The sequence below is a fragment of the Semicossyphus pulcher genome, unplaced genomic scaffold (genome assembly GCF_022749685.1).
Source record: "Semicossyphus pulcher isolate SPU_LCO1_2020_fin unplaced genomic scaffold, fSemPul1.0.p SCAF_13, whole genome shotgun sequence".
NCBI classification, from domain to species: domain Eukaryota; kingdom Metazoa; phylum Chordata; class Actinopteri; order Labriformes; family Labridae; genus Semicossyphus; species Semicossyphus pulcher.
This window is the reverse complement of record NW_027211637.1, coordinates 29,204,512-29,226,271: the sequence shown is the minus strand read 5'-3', so window position 1 is coordinate 29,226,271 and position 21,760 is coordinate 29,204,512. Positions and strand designations below refer to the sequence as shown.

Sequence of the window (21,760 nt, the reverse complement as noted above, 5' to 3'; positions counted from 1 at the left end):
TAATATAATTTTAGCTTCTGGTCGTGATTAAGTATTAAATAAATAGACCAGTTCAAACTTGCGCATTAACTCGAGCAGCAGTTTCTTCCCACGCCGCTTCTCTCTCTTTTGCAGCTGCAGCCGTGTCACTTTATTTTTCTAAAAACATGCTGCTAGTCGCTGAACGTCCGCATGAGGATTTCGAGCTCCACTGGTGTGACGTAGGAGGACCTCTTCTTGTGTACCGTTGCCATGGTGAATCGTGGTGTCGGGGCTCCATTAACTCTGGCTTTTGATAGTCAGCGTGCACGCACTTAACTCTAGCTGAACCTACTCAGAGTTGCTTTAACTAACTCTGATCAGCTGTTCTGAAACCGAAAACTCAGAGTTTCCTATCTCAGAGTAGATCGACTCAGAGTTCAGGGTTAGACTCAGAGTTTGTTGAACCTTCTTAGTGAAACGGACCCCTGATCAGTTAGTTCAACTCAAAACATTTCAGGAAACCAAACTCTTTTGTGAGTGAGTGTTTTGAACTTATCAATGTAGTAAGATGAACTTAGTTAAGTCGTTGTTCTCAACTTCAAACTCTCCTGTGTCAACTCATTTGAACTGAGGAAGCCGATTACCTTAAAGTCGAGCTGAAACAGCATTTCGAGAGTATCTAGCTTCCGTATCGTGACGTATTTCCGAGTGAAACAGGACGTGCAGGCGGGACATATCATTAGAGGGATTTGATCGAGAGGGATCGTTGAGAAGTTGCATTAACACAAAACAGAAACTGTACAATTCAGTGTATGAGACGCACTTTTAATATTTTTTTCATCTATTTATAGAAACATTTATAGTTTTTTTTACCCCTGAACAGGATAAGCGGTGAAGATAATGGATGCATGGATGGATGGATGGACTTAGGGCCAATTTTGACACCATTGCAGCTTTCTACAACTTAAATACAACAGGCAGATGCACACGCATAAACAAAATGTTCTAGATGCTGTTTGGTTTCACAGAAATCTGACCACCTCCCTTCCTCTGCAAAATGACTCTAGTGTTTTCCATTAGCTTCATACTTTCAGTTTTGATTTTGCTCTCTGACATTTAAACCCTCCCCGCTGAGAGCGGTCCGGCAGCAGAGCTGAGAGGGCGCAGCACACAACTTCTCCTTAAGATCATCAGCTGCTGACATTTCTTCCTTTTATTTGAGTTCCTCGAACCTGAAGATGTCAGGTAGGCGAACATCACTAACAACAACATGTGCATACTCATCAACTAGTATACTGAAGATTTCAGAGAGACAGATAACTTCACTGACAGAAAGTGAAAAAAGCTGCTTATAGCATATTTTCGCATAATGTACGATAAAGTCAAAATGTTGTTAACAATGAATGGGTACATTCTGAACTTGATTCATGTAACTTATGGATTTTAGAGAAGATTATAACTTGCTAAAATAAGTAAATGACAAAGTTTCCATTTTCTTTCTTTCAGATCTTGGCGAAAAGAGTAAGTAAAACACTTTTTCAATATTTTTTAGTCTGATTTCTTTTCCCCCAGCGTTGCTCAATATTGCTTAATCATTGCCTCTATATTGAAATTATTTAGACCAGTATAGCAAACAGGCAAGATCGTTCTTCACTGCGCGCTGAGCAGACTACCCATCAGTAATGGCTCAATGCCCTTGAGAATACCCCAACACCGCAAATTAAGCAAGACAAAGCTACATTAATAAGTTCAATCGCAATTGGTGAGTGTTGAAGATACAAAGACTGTGAGTGGATCTTGCCATCACAGCACACATGCGGGGGAAGTTTCAGGGGCAGCTAAGGTCTGCATCCGACACAGACAATTGTGGGCCTTGTTCCAAGACGTTCCTTGGGGTGAATTAGTATATAGCATTCATTGCGTTGAAGGCGAGAGAAATCTCTGAATCTGTGTCCGTCGGGAAAATAAGATTCTCTATGCGGCAACTTCAGAGCTGTTATTTGATTTTCCATTGGTAATAGCTTAATGCCCTTGAGAATACCCCAACACCTAAAAAGAAACAAAATTGAAGAACTGAATAAGATCAGACAATTGTCTGAAAATACTCTTTCAAAGACTTTTGATGCTATTGAAGTGGTTATAATGAATTATATAAATACAATTGATTTTTTTTGTACTGCTGCATCTACATTTTTACTTTATTCTTTTAATCAAATTGACTTTTTTTCTATCTATTTTTGCTGTCACATTTCTTTCAATGTTCTTAATGCTCTGTTTTTAATTGTATAAAGCACTTTGAGTTGCTTTATGTTTGAGTGGTGCTCTATAAATAAATCTGCCTTGACAAAGCAGATCAGATAGTCTTCTGTGAACCGATTAGTTAATGGACTTGGGATTTGATAAAAAGGAGACATTGCTGCAAAGTGATGTCTCGAGCCCAGCAGCAAACATTCAAAGCCTCATATTTTACGACCCCTGAAATAATATGTATTTTGCCTTAAAAATATATTTAGGACCCGAGCACGAATGTGTGTGAGGACCCTGCTGAAATTGAAGGAATTATTTCTTTCTTTTCGTTCCAAGATCTCATATTTGGTGGCTTTAACATGCCCCAATCTCACCAATTTTTGTACAAACATCTTATGGGGTGGAAATTTACATGTGATAAGGGTTTTGTAATTGGGCGTGGCAGAATGGGTCCATAGCGTCCACTTCAAATATTCAATAATCCAGCCCCTAGAGCTGGTTAAACCTACAGGTATGAAAATTGGTAGGCATGTGTATCATGAGAAGACCTACAAAAAAGTCTCTTAGCGTCATGGTGAAAACCCAACAGGAAGTCAGCCATTTTGATTAGCTTTTCAGAATAAGGCGTATTTTTGGCGACTTACGGGGTCCGTACCTTGACAAACTCCTCCTTGGGACTTCATCCTATCTTCCTCAAATTTAGCCAGTGTATTGAAAAGACATTGGAAATTCAAAGTTACCAAAAGCTTGAGTTTTCGCCAAGGGGTGTGGCCTGGGCTGGGGCTCAAAGTGTGATGTTTTTTTGCATTTTGCCAAGAAACAGACAACCATTGTAACTCTCATGTGCAATATGTCATCATCTTCATATTTTTATATGTATGATAAGAGTCCCAGCTTAGACATAACTGTGTAAATATTTGCCTAATGGCATAGCGGCCCCTACTGGAAACAGGAAATGACATGTTTTACGCTACAAACCACTCCTCCAAGGCAGTAAGACATAACCTCAAATTGTGGCCAGGAAAGCCTTAAGACCTTGATTAAGTTTTGTACAACAGTTTGTTCGTTTTTGTCAGAGGGCGTATCCGTGGCGGCGCGTTGAATAAAACATATATGATGCCTCGCCATTAATCTTGTTATATATTTTGTTATAACTCAGCTGTACTTCATCATATCCGAATCAAAATTCATATGCTTCATAACTGTCCGCCCTGAATACATCTACATACTATTTTCTGTCATAGCTATAGCACCACCGGCTGGTTCCGTCTGCTCATAATTTGACGGCTTTGATGAGGGTGTTGCCCTAAACAGATTTACATATTCACTTGTTTTTTCATACTCATAGTGCCACCTACTGGTAAGAGCCAATAGTAACTCTTGTATACAATATTCAATTAGCTTCAAATTTCATGTCTGTGATGAAAGTCACAGCCTTAACAGATCTACATATAAATTTGTGTCATGCTGATAGCACCACCTACTGGTACACAGCCCGTGGTTTCAGCACACCCCGTGACTGCAACACACCCCGGTGTGCAAAAAGGTGCGAGGGCCTGTTCATCACCGCTTGCGGCTTTAATTTTCTAATTAAATTATTGAATATAACATCATTTTCTTCTCAAAATATTACCTTTTAATAATAGTAAATTAAATATTGTTTAATAAAATATTGTTCTAAATAAATGTAATAATAATATTCTTGACTTTTCACCACTCGACAAAATCTTTTTTCCACTGGTAATGTAATTTATTAAATGTTGTGTTTCTGTTTGCATCCCCTGCAGTTGTGAAAAAAGACCTACAGATTGATGCCGAGGAACCGAGTGACAACTCTGACCGGCCTGGTGCAGCTTGTGCCACCAGTGCGTATGCAAGTGCTGGGAAACTAGAAGGCAATAACAAGACGGGAGCATACGCTGGAGCAGGATGGGGCCACGCTAGTGCAGAATGGAGCATTTTTGATGCCGAGGCAAAAGGGCCCAACGTCGGAGCAGGAGTCGAGGTGTCTGAGGACAATGTCAGAGCCATGGCCAAAGCAGAGCTGGCCAGTGCCTCAGCTTCTGCGGGTTTAGTGACAGGTACAGTTGGTCTGGCAGCAGACACTGGATTTGGAATTAGTAAATCCGGATTAGAGGCTAAGGTGCTGGGAACAGGCTTCTCCATTGGTCGGAAAACGGGAATTTCTCTGTTTGGATCTGGATTTGAAATTGATTTTGGGAAATGGTGACTTTGTGCCAAATACAGCTCTCTGTGATGTTTTCTGTTTCAACAATAAAATCTCTGTTGAATCTTGAAAGTTTCTTTTTTTATGTGAACACAGTTCAAATGGCACCACTGAGATTTGATATATTAATTATTGAAGTATTTCTACTCTGCAGACTATATATTTTGATTTGTCACTTAGTAGTTTAACAAACATGCATCACAACTGTTCCCTCAGCCAATAATACTGACTTACATCTGAAGAAAGCAGTGAACGCTGCCAACTCAAACTTTGACATTGATTTGGTCTGAAAACAAGACTGAACTTTACTACGTTTCTCTAAAATCAAAGTTGTGTGAGCAGGATGATTTGAAAGCTATATATAACAACTCTACACTTTGGGCTTTAAAATGATAATTACAAACAAATCATAGACTAGATAAATAGATAGAATTAGATAAGATTCATAGATAAATAACTTACAGGCCAATTTTGAGACTTTCTCGCTCACATTCTCACAAACTGCTATTTGTGATTAATTACAGTCTGTATTTTTTTACTGTATGCAGCTTTCTACAACTTAAATTCAACAGGCAGCTGCAGAATGACTGCCTTGCAGATGTATGCCTCCACCAACAAGTCAAGTTGAAGTTACATTTCTGTCTGTGTAGACTCTAGATGTTGGAGTTATTAAACAAAATGGATTAAGTGTATGATTTGGCAAAATGGAAGTTAATACTATAGCGACATGTATGATTCCAATGAGAAATATGCTGCCCTCACTTAGAGACAATTTTTTCAGGAGGAGAGAGTACTGATAAAGAGCTTTGACACATGATGCAATTATCATCACCTTAAGTTCAATATTAGCAGATCAAAGAGCTCCTTGTGGATTACCAGAGGAACAGGAGGCCCCCTGTCCTGGTGTCATCCAGTGAGAGGAAGTGAAAAGATAAAAAGATCAAGAGACAAATCTGGGTCAAAGTCATCATTTTTAGATTTTCCACCACCACTGCCGAGAGCACTCAAATAAGACGTTTAAGCAGTTATTGGATTTTTTTTTGAACTAACACAATTCAGTTTAATCAACATAAATTATAATGTATGTGAAGTCAGCATCATGTTAGGGATAAAGCTAATGCACATTAAAACAGCCACTGAATGATATTTCATTAGTTTGATATTGAAAATCTGATTGAAGTGAGGTTCAGCCATGAGCCTGTTCTGCCTGAGCCGCACCTTTGAATGACGTTCTGGTGTTTTATTTTTAACTGCTTCCATGTACGTTTTTTTCTCCCGCTGCATTGCTCCTAAATTAATAGAAATTTTAGCTTCCGGTCGTGATTAAGTATTAAATAAATAGACCAGTTCAAACTTGCGCATTAACTCGAGCAGCAGTTTCTTCCCACGCCGCTTCTCTCTCTTTTGCAGCTGCAGCCGTGTTACTTTATTTTTCTAAAAACATGCTCCTAGTCGCTGAACGTCCGCATGAGGATTTCGAGCTCCACTGGTGTGACGTAGGAGGACCTCTTTTTGTGTACCGTTGCCATGGTGAATCGTGGTGTCGGGGCTCCATTAACTCTGGCTTTTGATAGTCAGCGTGCACGCACTTAACTCCGGGTGAACCTACTCAGAGTTGCTTTAACTAACTCTGATCAGCTGTTCTGAAACCGAAAACTCAGAGTTTCCTATCTCAGAGTAGATCGACTCAGAGTTCAGGGTTAGACTCAGAGTTTGTTTAACCCTCTTAGTGAAACGGACCCCTGATCAGTTAGTTCAACTCAAAACATTTCAGGAAACCAAACTCTTTTGTGAGTGAGTGTTTTGAACTTATCAATGTAGTAAGATGAACTTAGTTAAGTCGTTGTTCTCAACTTCAAACTCTCCTGTGTCAACTCATTTGAACTGAGGAAGCCGATTACCTTAAAGTCGAGCTGAAACAGCATTTCGAGAGTATCTAGCTTCCGTATCGTGACGTATTTCCGAGTGAAACAGGACGTGCAGGCGGGACATATCATTAGAGGGATTTGATCGAGAGGGATCGTTGAGAAGTTGCATTAACACAAAACAGAAACTGTACAATTCAGTGTATGAGACGCACTTTTAATATTTTTTTCATCTATTTATAGAAACATTTATAGTTTTTTTTTTCAATAGCTTCCCTGTCATGTGACCCAGTGTCCTCAAATCAATGTCAGATGTTAACACTTTGACAAATAAGACACACTTCATCACATTGGATTTAATTGCTGCTTGTATTTTATATTAATACTTTTACGTAAAATTTTTTAAATTTTTTCATCGCACATGTACTGTCATGGTCGCCATTACAGTCGCCACCCTGATAACAATCAATGTTACCGTAGGCTGCCAGCTACCGCTAGCTACCACACCAGCTACCGCTACCTGCTCCTATCCCAGCAGCTACAGACGCGGTGTAAGACTCTCGCCCAATAATAGCTGGGATTCGCTCCAGACCCCCCGTACCCCTGAACAGGATAAGCGGTGAAGATAATGGATGCATGGATGGATGGATGGACTTAGGGCCAATTTTGACACCATGGCAGATCCATTGCAGCTTTCTACAACTTAAATACAACAGGCAGATGCACACGCATAAACAAAATGTTCTAGATGCTGTTTGGTTTCACAGAAATCTGACCACCTCCCTTCCTCTGCAAAATGACTCTAGTGTTTTCCATTAGCTTCATACTTTCAGTTTTGATTTTGCTCTCTGACATTTAAACCCTCCCCGCTGAGAGCGGTCCGGCAGCAGAGCTGAGAGGGCGCAGCACACAACTTCTCCTTAAGATCATCAGCTGCTGACATTTCTTCCTTTTATTTGAGTTCCTCGAACCTGAAGATGTCAGGTAGGCGAACATCACTAACAACAACATGTGCATACTCATCAACTAGTATACTGAAGATTTCAGAGAGACAGATAACTTCACTGACAGAAAGTGAAAAAAGCTGCTTATAGCATATTTTCGCATAATGTACGATAAAGTCAAAATGTTGTTAACAATGAATGGGTACATTCTGAACTTGATTCATGTAACTTATGGATTTTAGAGAAGATTATAACTTGCTAAAATAAGTAAATGACAAAGTTTCCATTTTCTTTCTTTCAGATCTTGGCGAAAAGAGTGAGTAAAACACTTTTTCAATATTTTTTAGTCTGATTTCTTTTCCCCCGGCGTTGCTCAATATTGCTTAATCATTGCCTCTATATTGAAATTATTTAGACCAGTATAGCAAACAGGCAAGATCGTTCTTCACTGCGCGCTGAGCAGACTACCCATCAGTAATGGCTCAATGCCCTTGAGAATACCCCAACATCGCAAATTAAGCAAGACAAAGCTACATTAATAAGTTCAATCGCAATTGGTGAGTGTTGAAGATACAAAGACTGTGAGTGGATCTTGCCATCACAGCACACATGCGGGGGGAGTTTCAGGGGCAGCTAAGGTCTGCATCCGACACAGACAATTGTGGGCCTTGTTCCAAGACGTTCCTTGGGGTGAATTAGTATATAGCATTCATTGCGTTGAAGGCGAGAGAAATCTCTGAATCTGTGTCCGTCGGGAAAATAAGATTCTCTATGCGGCAACTTCAGAGCTGTTATTTGATTTTCCATTGGTAATAGCTTAATGCCCTTGAGAATACCCCAACACCTAAAAAGAAACAAAATTGAAGAACTGAATAAGATCAGACAATTGTCTGAAAATACTCTTTCAAAGACTTTTGATGCTATTGAAGTGGTTATAATGAATTATATAAATACAATTGATTTTTTTTGTACTGCTGCATCTACATTTTTACTTTATTCTTTTAATCAAATTGACTTTTTTTCTATCTATTTTTGCTGTCACATTTCTTTCAATGTTCTTAATGCTCTGTTTTTAATTGTATAAAGCACTTTGAGTTGCTTTATGTTTGAGTGGTGCTCTATAAATAAATCTGCCTTGACAAAGCAGATCAGATAGTCTTCTGTGAACCGATTAGTTAATGGACTTGGGATTTGATAAAAAGGAGACATTGCTGCAAAGTGATGTCTCGAGCCCAGCAGCAAACATTCAAAGCCTCATATTTTACGACCCCTGAAATAATATGTATTTTGCCTTAAAAATATATTTAGGACCCGAGCACGAATGTGTGTGAGGACCCTGCTGAAATTGAAGGAATTATTTCTTTCTTTTCGTTCCAAGATCTCATATTTGGTGGCTTTAACATGCCCCAATCTCACCAATTTTTGTACAAACATCTTATGGGGTGGAAATTTACATGTGATAAGGGTTTTGTAATTGGGCGTGGCAGAATGGGTCCATAGCGTCCACTTCAAATATTCAATAATCCAGCCCCTAGAGCTGGTTAAACCTACAGGTATGAAAATTGGTAGGCATGTGTATCATGAGAAGACCTACAAAAAAGTCTCTTAGCGTCATGGTGAAAACCCAACAGGAAGTCAGCCATTTTGATTAGCTTTTCAGAATAAGGCGTATTTTTGGCGACTTACGGGGTCCGTACCTTGACAAACTCCTCCTTGGGACTTCATCCTATCTTCCTCAAATTTAGCCAGTGTATTGAAAAGACATTGGAAATTCAAAGTTACCAAAAGCTTGAGTTTTCGCCAAGGGGTGTGGCCTGGGCTGGGGCTCAAAGTGTGATGTTTTTTTGCATTTTGCCAAGAAACAGACAACCATTGTAACTCTCATGTGCAATATGTCATCATCTTCATATTTTTATATGTATGATAAGAGTCCCAGCTTAGACATAACTGTGTAAATATTTGCCTAATGGCATAGCGGCCCCTACTGGAAACAGGAAATGACATGTTTTACGCTACAAACCACTCCTCCAAGGCAGTAAGACATAACCTCAAATTGTGGCCAGGAAAGCCTTAAGACCTTGATTAAGTTTTGTACAACAGTTTGTTCGTTTTTGTCAGAGGGCGTATCCGTGGCGGCGCGTTGAATAAAACATATATGATGCCTCGCCATTAATCTTGTTATATATTTTGTTATAACTCAGCTGTACTTCATCATATCCGAATCAAAATTCATATGCTTCATAACTGTCCGCCCTGAATACATCTACATACTATTTTCTGTCATAGCTATAGCACCGCCGGCTGGTTCCGTCTGCTCATAATTTGACGGCTTTGATGAGGGTGTTGCCCTAAACAGATTTACATATTCACTTGTTTTTTCATACTCATAGTGCCACCTACTGGTAAGAGCCAATAGTAACTCTTGTATACAATATTCAATTAGCTTCAAATTTCATGTCTGTGATGAAAGTCACAGCCTTAACAGATCTACATATAAATTTGTGTCATGCTGATAGCACCACCTACTGGTACACAGCCCGTGGTTTCAGCACACCCCGTGACTGCAACACACCCCGGTGTGCAAAAAGGTGCGAGGGCCTGTTCATCACCGCTTGCGGCTTTAATTTTCTAATTAAATTATTGAATATAACATCATTTTCTTCTCAAAATATTACCTTTTAATAATAGTAAATTAAATATTGTTTAATAAAATATTGTTCTAAATAAATGTAATAATAATATTCTTGACTTTTCACCACTCGACAAAATCTTTTTTCCACTGGTAATGTAATTTATTAAATGTTGTGTTTCTGTTTGCATCCCCTGCAGTTGTGAAAAAAGACCTACAGATTGATGCCGAGGAACCGAGTGACAACTCTGACCGGCCTGGTGCAGCTTGTGCCACCAGTGCGTATGCAAGTGCTGGGAAACTAGAAGGCAATAACAAGACGGGAGCATACGCTGGAGCAGGATGGGGCCACGCTAGTGCAGAATGGAGCATTTTTGATGCCGAGGCAAAAGGGCCCAACGTCGGAGCAGGAGTCGAGGTGTCTGAGGACAATGTCAGAGCCATGGCCAAAGCAGAGCTGGCCAGTGCCTCAGCTTCTGCGGGTTTAGTGACAGGTACAGTTGGTCTGGCAGCAGACACTGGATTTGGAATTAGTAAATCCGGATTAGAGGCTAAGGTGCTGGGAACAGGCTTCTCCATTGGTCGGAAAACGGGAATTTCTCTGTTTGGATCTGGATTTGAAATTGATTTTGGGAAATGGTGACTTTGTGCCAAATACAGCTCTCTGTGATGTTTTCTGTTTCAACAATAAAATCTCTGTTGAATCTTGAAAGTTTCTTTTTTTATGTGAACACAGTTCAAATGGCACCACTGAGATTTGATATATTAATTATTGAAGTATTTCTACTCTGCAGACTATATATTTTGATTTGTCACTTAGTAGTTTAACAAACATGCATCACAACTGTTCCCTCAGCCAATAATACTGACTTACATCTGAAGAAAGCAGTGAACGCTGCCAACTCAAACTTTGACATTGATTTGGTCTGAAAACAAGACTGAACTTTACTACGTTTCTCTAAAATCAAAGTTGTGTGAGCAGGATGATTTGAAAGCTATATATAACAACTCTACACTTTGGGCTTTAAAATGATAATTACAAACAAATCATAGACTAGATAAATAGATAGAATTAGATAAGATTCATAGATAAATAACTTACAGGCCAATTTTGAGACTTTCTCGCTCACATTCTCACAAACTGCTATTTGTGATTAATTACAGTCTGTATTTTTTTACTGTATGCAGCTTTCTACAACTTAAATTCAACAGGCAGCTGCAGAATGACTGCCTTGCAGATGTATGCCTCCACCAACAAGTCAAGTTGAAGTTACATTTCTGTCTGTGTAGACTCTAGATGTTGGAGTTATTAAACAAAATGGATTAAGTGTATGATTTGGCAAAATGGAAGTTAATACTATAGCGACATGTATGATTCCAATGAGAAATATGCTGCCCTCACTTAGAGACAATTTTTTCAGGAGGAGAGAGTACTGATAAAGAGCTTTGACACATGATGCAATTATCATCACCTTAAGTTCAATATTAGCAGATCAAAGAGCTCCTTGTGGATTACCAGAGGAACAGGAGGCCCCCTGTCCTGGTGTCATCCAGTGAGAGGAAGTGAAAAGATAAAAAGATCAAGAGACAAATCTGGGTCAAAGTCATCATTTTTAGATTTTCCACCACCACTGCCGAGAGCACTCAAATAAGACGTTTAAGCAGTTATTGGATTTTTTTTTGAACTAACACAATTCAGTTTAATCAACATAAATTATAATGTATGTGAAGTCAGCATCATGTTAGGGATAAAGCTAATGCACATTAAAACAGCCACTGAATGATATTTCATTAGTTTGATATTGAAAATCTGATTGAAGTGAGGTTCAGCCATGAGCCTGTTCTGCCTGAGCCGCACCTTTGAATGACGTTCTGGTGTTTTATTTTTAACTGCTTCCATGTACGTTTTTTTCTCCCGCTGCATTGCTCCTAAATTAATAGAAATTTTAGCTTCCGGTCGTGATTAAGTATTAAATAAATAGACCAGTTCAAACTTGCGCATTAACTCGAGCAGCAGTTTCTTCCCACGCCGCTTCTCTCTCTTTTGCAGCTGCAGCCGTGTTACTTTATTTTTCTAAAAACATGCTCCTAGTCGCTGAACGTCCGCATGAGGATTTCGAGCTCCACTGGTGTGACGTAGGAGGACCTCTTTTTGTGTACCGTTGCCATGGTGAATCGTGGTGTCGGGGCTCCATTAACTCTGGCTTTTGATAGTCAGCGTGCACGCACTTAACTCCGGGTGAACCTACTCAGAGTTGCTTTAACTAACTCTGATCAGCTGTTCTGAAACCGAAAACTCAGAGTTTCCTATCTCAGAGTAGATCGACTCAGAGTTCAGGGTTAGACTCAGAGTTTGTTTAACCCTCTTAGTGAAACGGACCCCTGATCAGTTAGTTCAACTCAAAACATTTCAGGAAACCAAACTCTTTTGTGAGTGAGTGTTTTGAACTTATCAATGTAGTAAGATGAACTTAGTTAAGTCGTTGTTCTCAACTTCAAACTCTCCTGTGTCAACTCATTTGAACTGAGGAAGCCGATTACCTTAAAGTCGAGCTGAAACAGCATTTCGAGAGTATCTAGCTTCCGTATCGTGACGTATTTCCGAGTGAAACAGGACGTGCAGGCGGGACATATCATTAGAGGGATTTGATCGAGAGGGATCGTTGAGAAGTTGCATTAACACAAAACAGAAACTGTACAATTCAGTGTATGAGACGCACTTTTAATATTTTTTTCATCTATTTATAGAAACATTTATAGTTTTTTTTTTCAATAGCTTCCCTGTCATGTGACCCAGTGTCCTCAAATCAATGTCAGATGTTAACACTTTGACAAATAAGACACACTTCATCACATTGGATTTAATTGCTGCTTGTATTTTATATTAATACTTTTACGTAAAATTTTTTAAATTTTTTCATCGCACATGTACTGTCATGGTCGCCATTACAGTCGCCACCCTGATAACAATCAATGTTACCGTAGGCTGCCAGCTACCGCTAGCTACCACACCAGCTACCGCTACCTGCTCCTATCCCAGCAGCTACAGACGCGGTGTAAGACTCTCGCCCAATAATAGCTGGGATTCGCTCCAGACCCCCCGTACCCCTGAACAGGATAAGCGGTGAAGATAATGGATGCATGGATGGATGGATGGACTTAGGGCCAATTTTGACACCATGGCAGATCCATTGCAGCTTTCTACAACTTAAATACAACAGGCAGATGCACACGCATAAACAAAATGTTCTAGATGCTGTTTGGTTTCACAGAAATCTGACCACCTCCCTTCCTCTGCAAAATGACTCTAGTGTTTTCCATTAGCTTCATACTTTCAGTTTTGATTTTGCTCTCTGACATTTAAACCCTCCCCGCTGAGAGCGGTCCGGCAGCAGAGCTGAGAGGGCGCAGCACACAACTTCTCCTTAAGATCATCAGCTGCTGACATTTCTTCCTTTTATTTGAGTTCCTCGAACCTGAAGATGTCAGGTAGGCGAACATCACTAACAACAACATGTGCATACTCATCAACTAGTATACTGAAGATTTCAGAGAGACAGATAACTTCACTGACAGAAAGTGAAAAAAGCTGCTTATAGCATATTTTCGCATAATGTACGATAAAGTCAAAATGTTGTTAACAATGAATGGGTACATTCTGAACTTGATTCATGTAACTTATGGATTTTAGAGAAGATTATAACTTGCTAAAATAAGTAAATGACAAAGTTTCCATTTTCTTTCTTTCAGATCTTGGCGAAAAGAGTGAGTAAAACACTTTTTCAATATTTTTTAGTCTGATTTCTTTTCCCCCGGCGTTGCTCAATATTGCTTAATCATTGCCTCTATATTGAAATTATTTAGACCAGTATAGCAAACAGGCAAGATCGTTCTTCACTGCGCGCTGAGCAGACTACCCATCAGTAATGGCTCAATGCCCTTGAGAATACCCCAACATCGCAAATTAAGCAAGACAAAGCTACATTAATAAGTTCAATCGCAATTGGTGAGTGTTGAAGATACAAAGACTGTGAGTGGATCTTGCCATCACAGCACACATGCGGGGGGAGTTTCAGGGGCAGCTAAGGTCTGCATCCGACACAGACAATTGTGGGCCTTGTTCCAAGACGTTCCTTGGGGTGAATTAGTATATAGCATTCATTGCGTTGAAGGCGAGAGAAATCTCTGAATCTGTGTCCGTCGGGAAAATAAGATTCTCTATGCGGCAACTTCAGAGCTGTTATTTGATTTTCCATTGGTAATAGCTTAATGCCCTTGAGAATACCCCAACACCTAAAAAGAAACAAAATTGAAGAACTGAATAAGATCAGACAATTGTCTGAAAATACTCTTTCAAAGACTTTTGATGCTATTGAAGTGGTTATAATGAATTATATAAATACAATTGATTTTTTTTGTACTGCTGCATCTACATTTTTACTTTATTCTTTTAATCAAATTGACTTTTTTTCTATCTATTTTTGCTGTCACATTTCTTTCAATGTTCTTAATGCTCTGTTTTTAATTGTATAAAGCACTTTGAGTTGCTTTATGTTTGAGTGGTGCTCTATAAATAAATCTGCCTTGACAAAGCAGATCAGATAGTCTTCTGTGAACCGATTAGTTAATGGACTTGGGATTTGATAAAAAGGAGACATTGCTGCAAAGTGATGTCTCGAGCCCAGCAGCAAACATTCAAAGCCTCATATTTTACGACCCCTGAAATAATATGTATTTTGCCTTAAAAATATATTTAGGACCCGAGCACGAATGTGTGTGAGGACCCTGCTGAAATTGAAGGAATTATTTCTTTCTTTTCGTTCCAAGATCTCATATTTGGTGGCTTTAACATGCCCCAATCTCACCAATTTTTGTACAAACATCTTATGGGGTGGAAATTTACATGTGATAAGGGTTTTGTAATTGGGCGTGGCAGAATGGGTCCATAGCGTCCACTTCAAATATTCAATAATCCAGCCCCTAGAGCTGGTTAAACCTACAGGTATGAAAATTGGTAGGCATGTGTATCATGAGAAGACCTACAAAAAAGTCTCTTAGCGTCATGGTGAAAACCCAACAGGAAGTCAGCCATTTTGATTAGCTTTTCAGAATAAGGCGTATTTTTGGCGACTTACGGGGTCCGTACCTTGACAAACTCCTCCTTGGGACTTCATCCTATCTTCCTCAAATTTAGCCAGTGTATTGAAAAGACATTGGAAATTCAAAGTTACCAAAAGCTTGAGTTTTCGCCAAGGGGTGTGGCCTGGGCTGGGGCTCAAAGTGTGATGTTTTTTTGCATTTTGCCAAGAAACAGACAACCATTGTAACTCTCATGTGCAATATGTCATCATCTTCATATTTTTATATGTATGATAAGAGTCCCAGCTTAGACATAACTGTGTAAATATTTGCCTAATGGCATAGCGGCCCCTACTGGAAACAGGAAATGACATGTTTTACGCTACAAACCACTCCTCCAAGGCAGTAAGACATAACCTCAAATTGTGGCCAGGAAAGCCTTAAGACCTTGATTAAGTTTTGTACAACAGTTTGTTCGTTTTTGTCAGAGGGCGTATCCGTGGCGGCGCGTTGAATAAAACATATATGATGCCTCGCCATTAATCTTGTTATATATTTTGTTATAACTCAGCTGTACTTCATCATATCCGAATCAAAATTCATATGCTTCATAACTGTCCGCCCTGAATACATCTACATACTATTTTCTGTCATAGCTATAGCACCGCCGGCTGGTTCCGTCTGCTCATAATTTGACGGCTTTGATGAGGGTGTTGCCCTAAACAGATTTACATATTCACTTGTTTTTTCATACTCATAGTGCCACCTACTGGTAAGAGCCAATAGTAACTCTTGTATACAATATTCAATTAGCTTCAAATTTCATGTCTGTGATGAAAGTCACAGCCTTAACAGATCTACATATAAATTTGTGTCATGCTGATAGCACCACCTACTGGTACACAGCCCGTGGTTTCAGCACACCCCGTGACTGCAACACACCCCGGTGTGCAAAAAGGTGCGAGGGCCTGTTCATCACCGCTTGCGGCTTTAATTTTCTAATTAAATTATTGAATATAACATCATTTTCTTCTCAAAATATTACCTTTTAATAATAGTAAATTAAATATTGTTTAATAAAATATTGTTCTAAATAAATGTAATAATAATATTCTTGACTTTTCACCACTCGACAAAATCTTTTTTCCACTGGTAATGTAATTTATTAAATGTTGTGTTTCTGTTTGCATCCCCTGCAGTTGTGAAAAAAGACCTACAGATTGATGCCGAGGAACCGAGTGACAACTCTGACCGGCCTGGTGCAGCTTGTGCCACCAGTGCGTATGCAAGTGCTGGGAAACTAGAAGGCAATAACAAGACGGGAGCATACGCTGGAGCAGGATGGGGCCACGCTAGTGCAGAATGGAGCATTTTTGATGCCGAGGCAAAAGGGCCCAACGTCGGAGCAGGAGTCGAGGTGTCTGAGGACAATGTCAGAGCCATGGCCAAAGCAGAGCTGGCCAGTGCCTCAGCTTCTGCGGGTTTAGTGACAGGTACAGTTGGTCTGGCAGCAGACACTGGATTTGGAATTAGTAAATCCGGATTAGAGGCTAAGGTGCTGGGAACAGGCTTCTCCATTGGTCGGAAAACGGGAATTTCTCTGTTTGGATCTGGATTTGAAATTGATTTTGGGAAATGGTGACTTTGTGCCAAATACAGCTCTCTGTGATGTTTTCTGTTTCAACAATAAAATCTCTGTTGAATCTTGAAAGTTTCTTTTTTTATGTGAACACAGTTCAAATGGCACCACTGAGATTTGATATATTAATTATTGAAGTATTTCTACTCTGCAGACTATATATTTTGATTTGTCACTTAGTAGTTTAACAAACATGCATCACAACTGTTCCCTCAGCCAATAATACTGACTTACATCTGAAGAAAGCAGTGAACGCTGCCAACTCAAACTTTGACATTGATTTGGTCTGAAAACAAGACTGAACTTTACTACGTTTCTCTAAAATCAAAGTTGTGTGAGCAGGATGATTTGAAAGCTATATATAACAACTCTACACTTTGGGCTTTAAAATGATAATTACAAACAAATCATAGACTAGATAAATAGATAGAATTAGATAAGATTCATAGATAAATAACTTACAGGCCAATTTTGAGACTTTCTCGCTCACATTCTCACAAACTGCTATTTGTGATTAATTACAGTCTGTATTTTTTTACTGTATGCAGCTTTCTACAACTTAAATTCAACAGGCAGCTGCAGAATGACTGCCTTGCAGATGTATGCCTCCACCAACAAGTCAAGTTGAAGTTACATTTCTGTCTGTGTAGACTCTAGATGTTGGAGTTATTAAACAAAATGGATTAAGTGTATGATTTGGCAAAATGGAAGTTAATACTATAGCGACATGTATGATTCCAATGAGAAATATGCTGCCCTCACTTAGAGACAATTTTTTCAGGAGGAGAGAGTACTGATAAAGAGCTTTGACACATGATGCAATTATCATCACCTTAAGTTCAATATTAGCAGATCAAAGAGCTCCTTGTGGATTACCAGAGGAACAGGAGGCCCCCTGTCCTGGTGTCATCCAGTGAGAGGAAGTGAAAAGATAAAAAGATCAAGAGACAAATCTGGGTCAAAGTCATCATTTTTAGATTTTCCACCACCACTGCCGAGAGCACTCAAATAAGACGTTTAAGCAGTTATTGGATTTTTTTTTGAACTAACACAATTCAGTTTAATCAACATAAATTATAATGTATGTGAAGTCAGCATCATGTTAGGGATAAAGCTAATGCACATTAAAACAGCCACTGAATGATATTTCATTAGTTTGATATTGAAAATCTGATTGAAGTGAGGTTCAGCCATGAGCCTGTTCTGCCTGAGCCGCACCTTTGAATGACGTTCTGGTGTTTTATTTTTAACTGCTTCCATGTACGTTTTTTTCTCCCGCTGCATTGCTCCTAAATTAATAGAAATTTTAGCTTCCGGTCGTGATTAAGTATTAAATAAATAGACCAGTTCAAACTTGCGCATTAACTCGAGCAGCAGTTTCTTCCCACGCCGCTTCTCTCTCTTTTGCAGCTGCAGCCGTGTTACTTTATTTTTCTAAAAACATGCTCCTAGTCGCTGAACGTCCGCATGAGGATTTCGAGCTCCACTGGTGTGACGTAGGAGGACCTCTTTTTGTGTACCGTTGCCATGGTGAATCGTGGTGTCGGGGCTCCATTAACTCTGGCTTTTGATAGTCAGCGTGCACGCACTTAACTCCGGGTGAACCTACTCAGAGTTGCTTTAACTAACTCTGATCAGCTGTTCTGAAACCGAAAACTCAGAGTTTCCTATCTCAGAGTAGATCGACTCAGAGTTCAGGGTTAGACTCAGAGTTTGTTTAACCCTCTTAGTGAAACGGACCCCTGATCAGTTAGTTCAACTCAAAACATTTCAGGAAACCAAACTCTTTTGTGAGTGAGTGTTTTGAACTTATCAATGTAGTAAGATGAACTTAGTTAAGTCGTTGTTCTCAACTTCAAACTCTCCTGTGTCAACTCATTTGAACTGAGGAAGCCGATTACCTTAAAGTCGAGCTGAAACAGCATTTCGAGAGTATCTAGCTTCCGTATCGTGACGTATTTCCGAGTGAAACAGGACGTGCAGGCGGGACATATCATTAGAGGGATTTGATCGAGAGGGATCGTTGAGAAGTTGCATTAACACAAAACAGAAACTGTACAATTCAGTGTATGAGACGCACTTTTAATATTTTTTTCATCTATTTATAGAAACATTTATAGTTTTTTTTTTCAATAGCTTCCCTGTCATGTGACCCAGTGTCCTCAAATCAATGTCAGATGTTAACACTTTGACAAATAAGACACACTTCATCACATTGGATTTAATTGCTGCTTGTATTTTATATTAATACTTTTACGTAAAATTTTTTAAATTTTTTCATCGCACATGTACTGTCATGGTCGCCATTACAGTCGCCACCCTGATAACAATCAATGTTACCGTAGGCTGCCAGCTACCGCTAGCTACCACACCAGCTACCGCTACCTGCTCCTATCCCAGCAGCTACAGACGCGGTGTAAGACTCTCGCCCAATAATAGCTGGGATTCGCTCCAGACCCCCCGTACCCCTGAACAGGATAAGCGGTGAAGATAATGGATGCATGGATGGATGGATGGACTTAGGGCCAATTTTGACACCATGGCAGATCCATTGCAGCTTTCTACAACTTAAATACAACAGGCAGATGCACACGCATAAACAAAATGTTCTAGATGCTGTTTGGTTTCACAGAAATCTGACCACCTCCCTTCCTCTGCAAAATGACTCTAGTGTTTTCCATTAGCTTCATACTTTCAGTTTTGATTTTGCTCTCTGACATTTAAACCCTCCCCGCTGAGAGCGGTCCGGCAGCAGAGCTGAGAGGGCGCAGCACACAACTTCTCCTTAAGATCATCAGCTGCTGACATTTCTTCCTTTTATTTGAGTTCCTCGAACCTGAAGATGTCAGGTAGGCGAACATCACTAACAACAACATGTGCATACTCATCAACTAGTATACTGAAGATTTCAGAGAGACAGATAACTTCACTGACAGAAAGTGAAAAAAGCTGCTTATAGCATATTTTCGCATAATGTACGATAAAGTCAAAATGTTGTTAACAATGAATGGGTACATTCTGAACTTGATTCATGTAACTTATGGATTTTAGAGAAGATTATAACTTGCTAAAATAAGTAAATGACAAAGTTTCCATTTTCTTTCTTTCAGATCTTGGCGAAAAGAGTGAGTAAAACACTTTTTCAATATTTTTTAGTCTGATTTCTTTTCCCCCGGCGTTGCTCAATATTGCTTAATCATTGCCTCTATATTGAAATTATTTAGACCAGTATAGCAAACAGGCAAGATCGTTCTTCACTGCGCGCTGAGCAGACTACCCATCAGTAATGGCTCAATGCCCTTGAGAATACCCCAACATCGCAAATTAAGCAAGACAAAGCTACATTAATAAGTTCAATCGCAATTGGTGAGTGTTGAAGATACAAAGACTGTGAGTGGATCTTGCCATCACAGCACACATGCGGGGGGAGTTTCAGGGGCAGCTAAGGTCTGCATCCGACACAGACAATTGTGGGCCTTGTTCCAAGACGTTCCTTGGGGTGAATTAGTATATAGCATTCATTGCGTTGAAGGCGAGAGAAATCTCTGAATCTGTGTCCGTCGGGAAAATAAGATTCTCTATGCGGCAACTTCAGAGCTGTTATTTGATTTTCCATTGGTAATAGCTTAATGCCCTTGAGAATACCCCAACACCTAAAAAGAAACAAAATTGAAGAACTGAATAAGATCAGACAATTGTCTGAAAATACTCTTTCAAAGACTTTTGATGCTATTGAAGTGGTTATAATGAATTATATAAATACAATTGATTTTTTTTGTACTGCTGCATCTACATTTTTACTTTATTCTTTTAATCAAATTGACTTTTTTTCTATCTATTTTTGCTGTCACATTTCTTTCAATGTTCTTAATGCTCTGTTTTTAATTGTGTAAAGCACTTTGAGTTGCTTTATGTTTGAGTGGTGCTCTATAAATAAATCTGCCTTGACAAAGCAGATCAGATAGACTTCTGTGAACCGATTAGTTAATGGACTTGGGATTTGATAAAAAGGAGACATTGCTGCAAAGTGATGTCTCGAGCCCAGCAGCAAACATTCAAAGCCTCATATTTTACGACCCCTGAAATAATATGTATTTTGCCTTAAAAATATATTTAGGACCCGAGCACGAATGTGTGTGAGGACCCTTTGGTGGCTTTAACATGCCCCAATCTCACCAATTTTTGTACAAACATCTTATGGGGTGGAAATTTACATGTGATAAGGGTTTTGTAATTGGGTGTGGCAGAATGGGTCCATAGCGTCCACTTGAAATATTCAATAATCCAGCCCCTGGAGCTGGTTAAACCTTCAGGTATGAAAATTGGTAGGCATGTGTATCATGAGAAGACCTACAAAAAAGTCTCTTAGCGTCATGGTGAAAACCCAACAGGAAGTCAGCCATTTTGATTAGCTTTTCAGAATAAGGCGTATTTTTGGCGACTTACGGGGTCCATACCTTGACAAACTCCTCCTTGGGACTTCATCCTATCTTCCTCAAATGTAGCCAGTGTATTGAAAAGACATTGGAAATTCAAAGTTACCAAAAGCTTGAGTTTTTGCCAAAGGGTGTGGCCTGGGCTGGGGCTCAAAGTGTGATGTTTTTTTGCATTTTGCCAAGAAACAGACAACCATTGTAACTCTCATGTGCAATATGTCATCATCTTCATATTTTTATATGTATGATAAGAGTCCCAGCTTAGACATAACTGTGTAAATATTTGCCTAATGGCATGGCGGCCCCTACTGGAAACAGGAAATGACATGTTTTACGCTACAAACCACTCCTCCAAGGCAGTAAGACATAACCTCAAATTGTGGCCAGGAAAGCCTTAAGACCTTGATTAAGTTTTGTACAACAGTTTGTTCGTTTTTGTCAGAGGGCGTATCCGTGGCGGCGCGTTGAATAAAACATATATGATGCCTCGCCATTAATCTTATTATATATTTTGTTATAACTCAGCTGTACTTCATCATATCCGAATCAAAATTCATATGCTTCATAACTGTCCGCCCTGAATACATCTACATACTATTTTCTGTCATAGCTATAGCACCGCCGGCTGGTTCCGTCTGCTCATAATTTGACGGCTTTGATGAGGGTGTTGCCCTAAACAGATTTACATATTCACTTGTTTTTTCATACTCATAGTGCCACCTACTGGTAAGAG

At 39.4% G+C, this 21,760-nt stretch overlaps 3 protein-coding genes across 3 annotated transcripts; all 3 read left to right on the top strand.

Moving 5' to 3' along the window:
- The first annotated feature begins 1,102 nt into the window (after positions 1-1,102).
- On the top strand, positions 1,103-4,478 carry LOC138590360 (bifunctional protein GlmU-like). Its single transcript, XM_069660978.1, has 3 exons — positions 1,103-1,206; positions 1,468-1,482; positions 3,996-4,478. Exons 1-3 carry the CDS (start codon positions 1,200-1,202, stop codon positions 4,436-4,438), a joined length of 465 nt encoding a protein of 154 aa, XP_069517079.1. The 5' UTR covers positions 1,103-1,199; the 3' UTR covers positions 4,439-4,478.
- Positions 4,479-7,180: 2,702 nt separating this feature from the next.
- On the top strand, positions 7,181-10,556 carry LOC138590320 (bifunctional protein GlmU-like). The gene is made up of 3 exons (XM_069660934.1): positions 7,181-7,284; positions 7,546-7,560; positions 10,074-10,556. Exons 1-3 carry the CDS (start codon positions 7,278-7,280, stop codon positions 10,514-10,516), a joined length of 465 nt encoding a protein of 154 aa, XP_069517035.1. The 5' UTR covers positions 7,181-7,277; the 3' UTR covers positions 10,517-10,556.
- A 2,702-nt stretch (positions 10,557-13,258) lies between these two features.
- On the top strand, positions 13,259-16,634 carry LOC138590319 (bifunctional protein GlmU-like). Its single transcript, XM_069660932.1, has 3 exons — positions 13,259-13,362; positions 13,624-13,638; positions 16,152-16,634. Exons 1-3 carry the CDS (start codon positions 13,356-13,358, stop codon positions 16,592-16,594), a joined length of 465 nt encoding a protein of 154 aa, XP_069517033.1. The 5' UTR covers positions 13,259-13,355; the 3' UTR covers positions 16,595-16,634.
- The last annotated feature ends 5,126 nt before the right edge of the window (positions 16,635-21,760 follow it).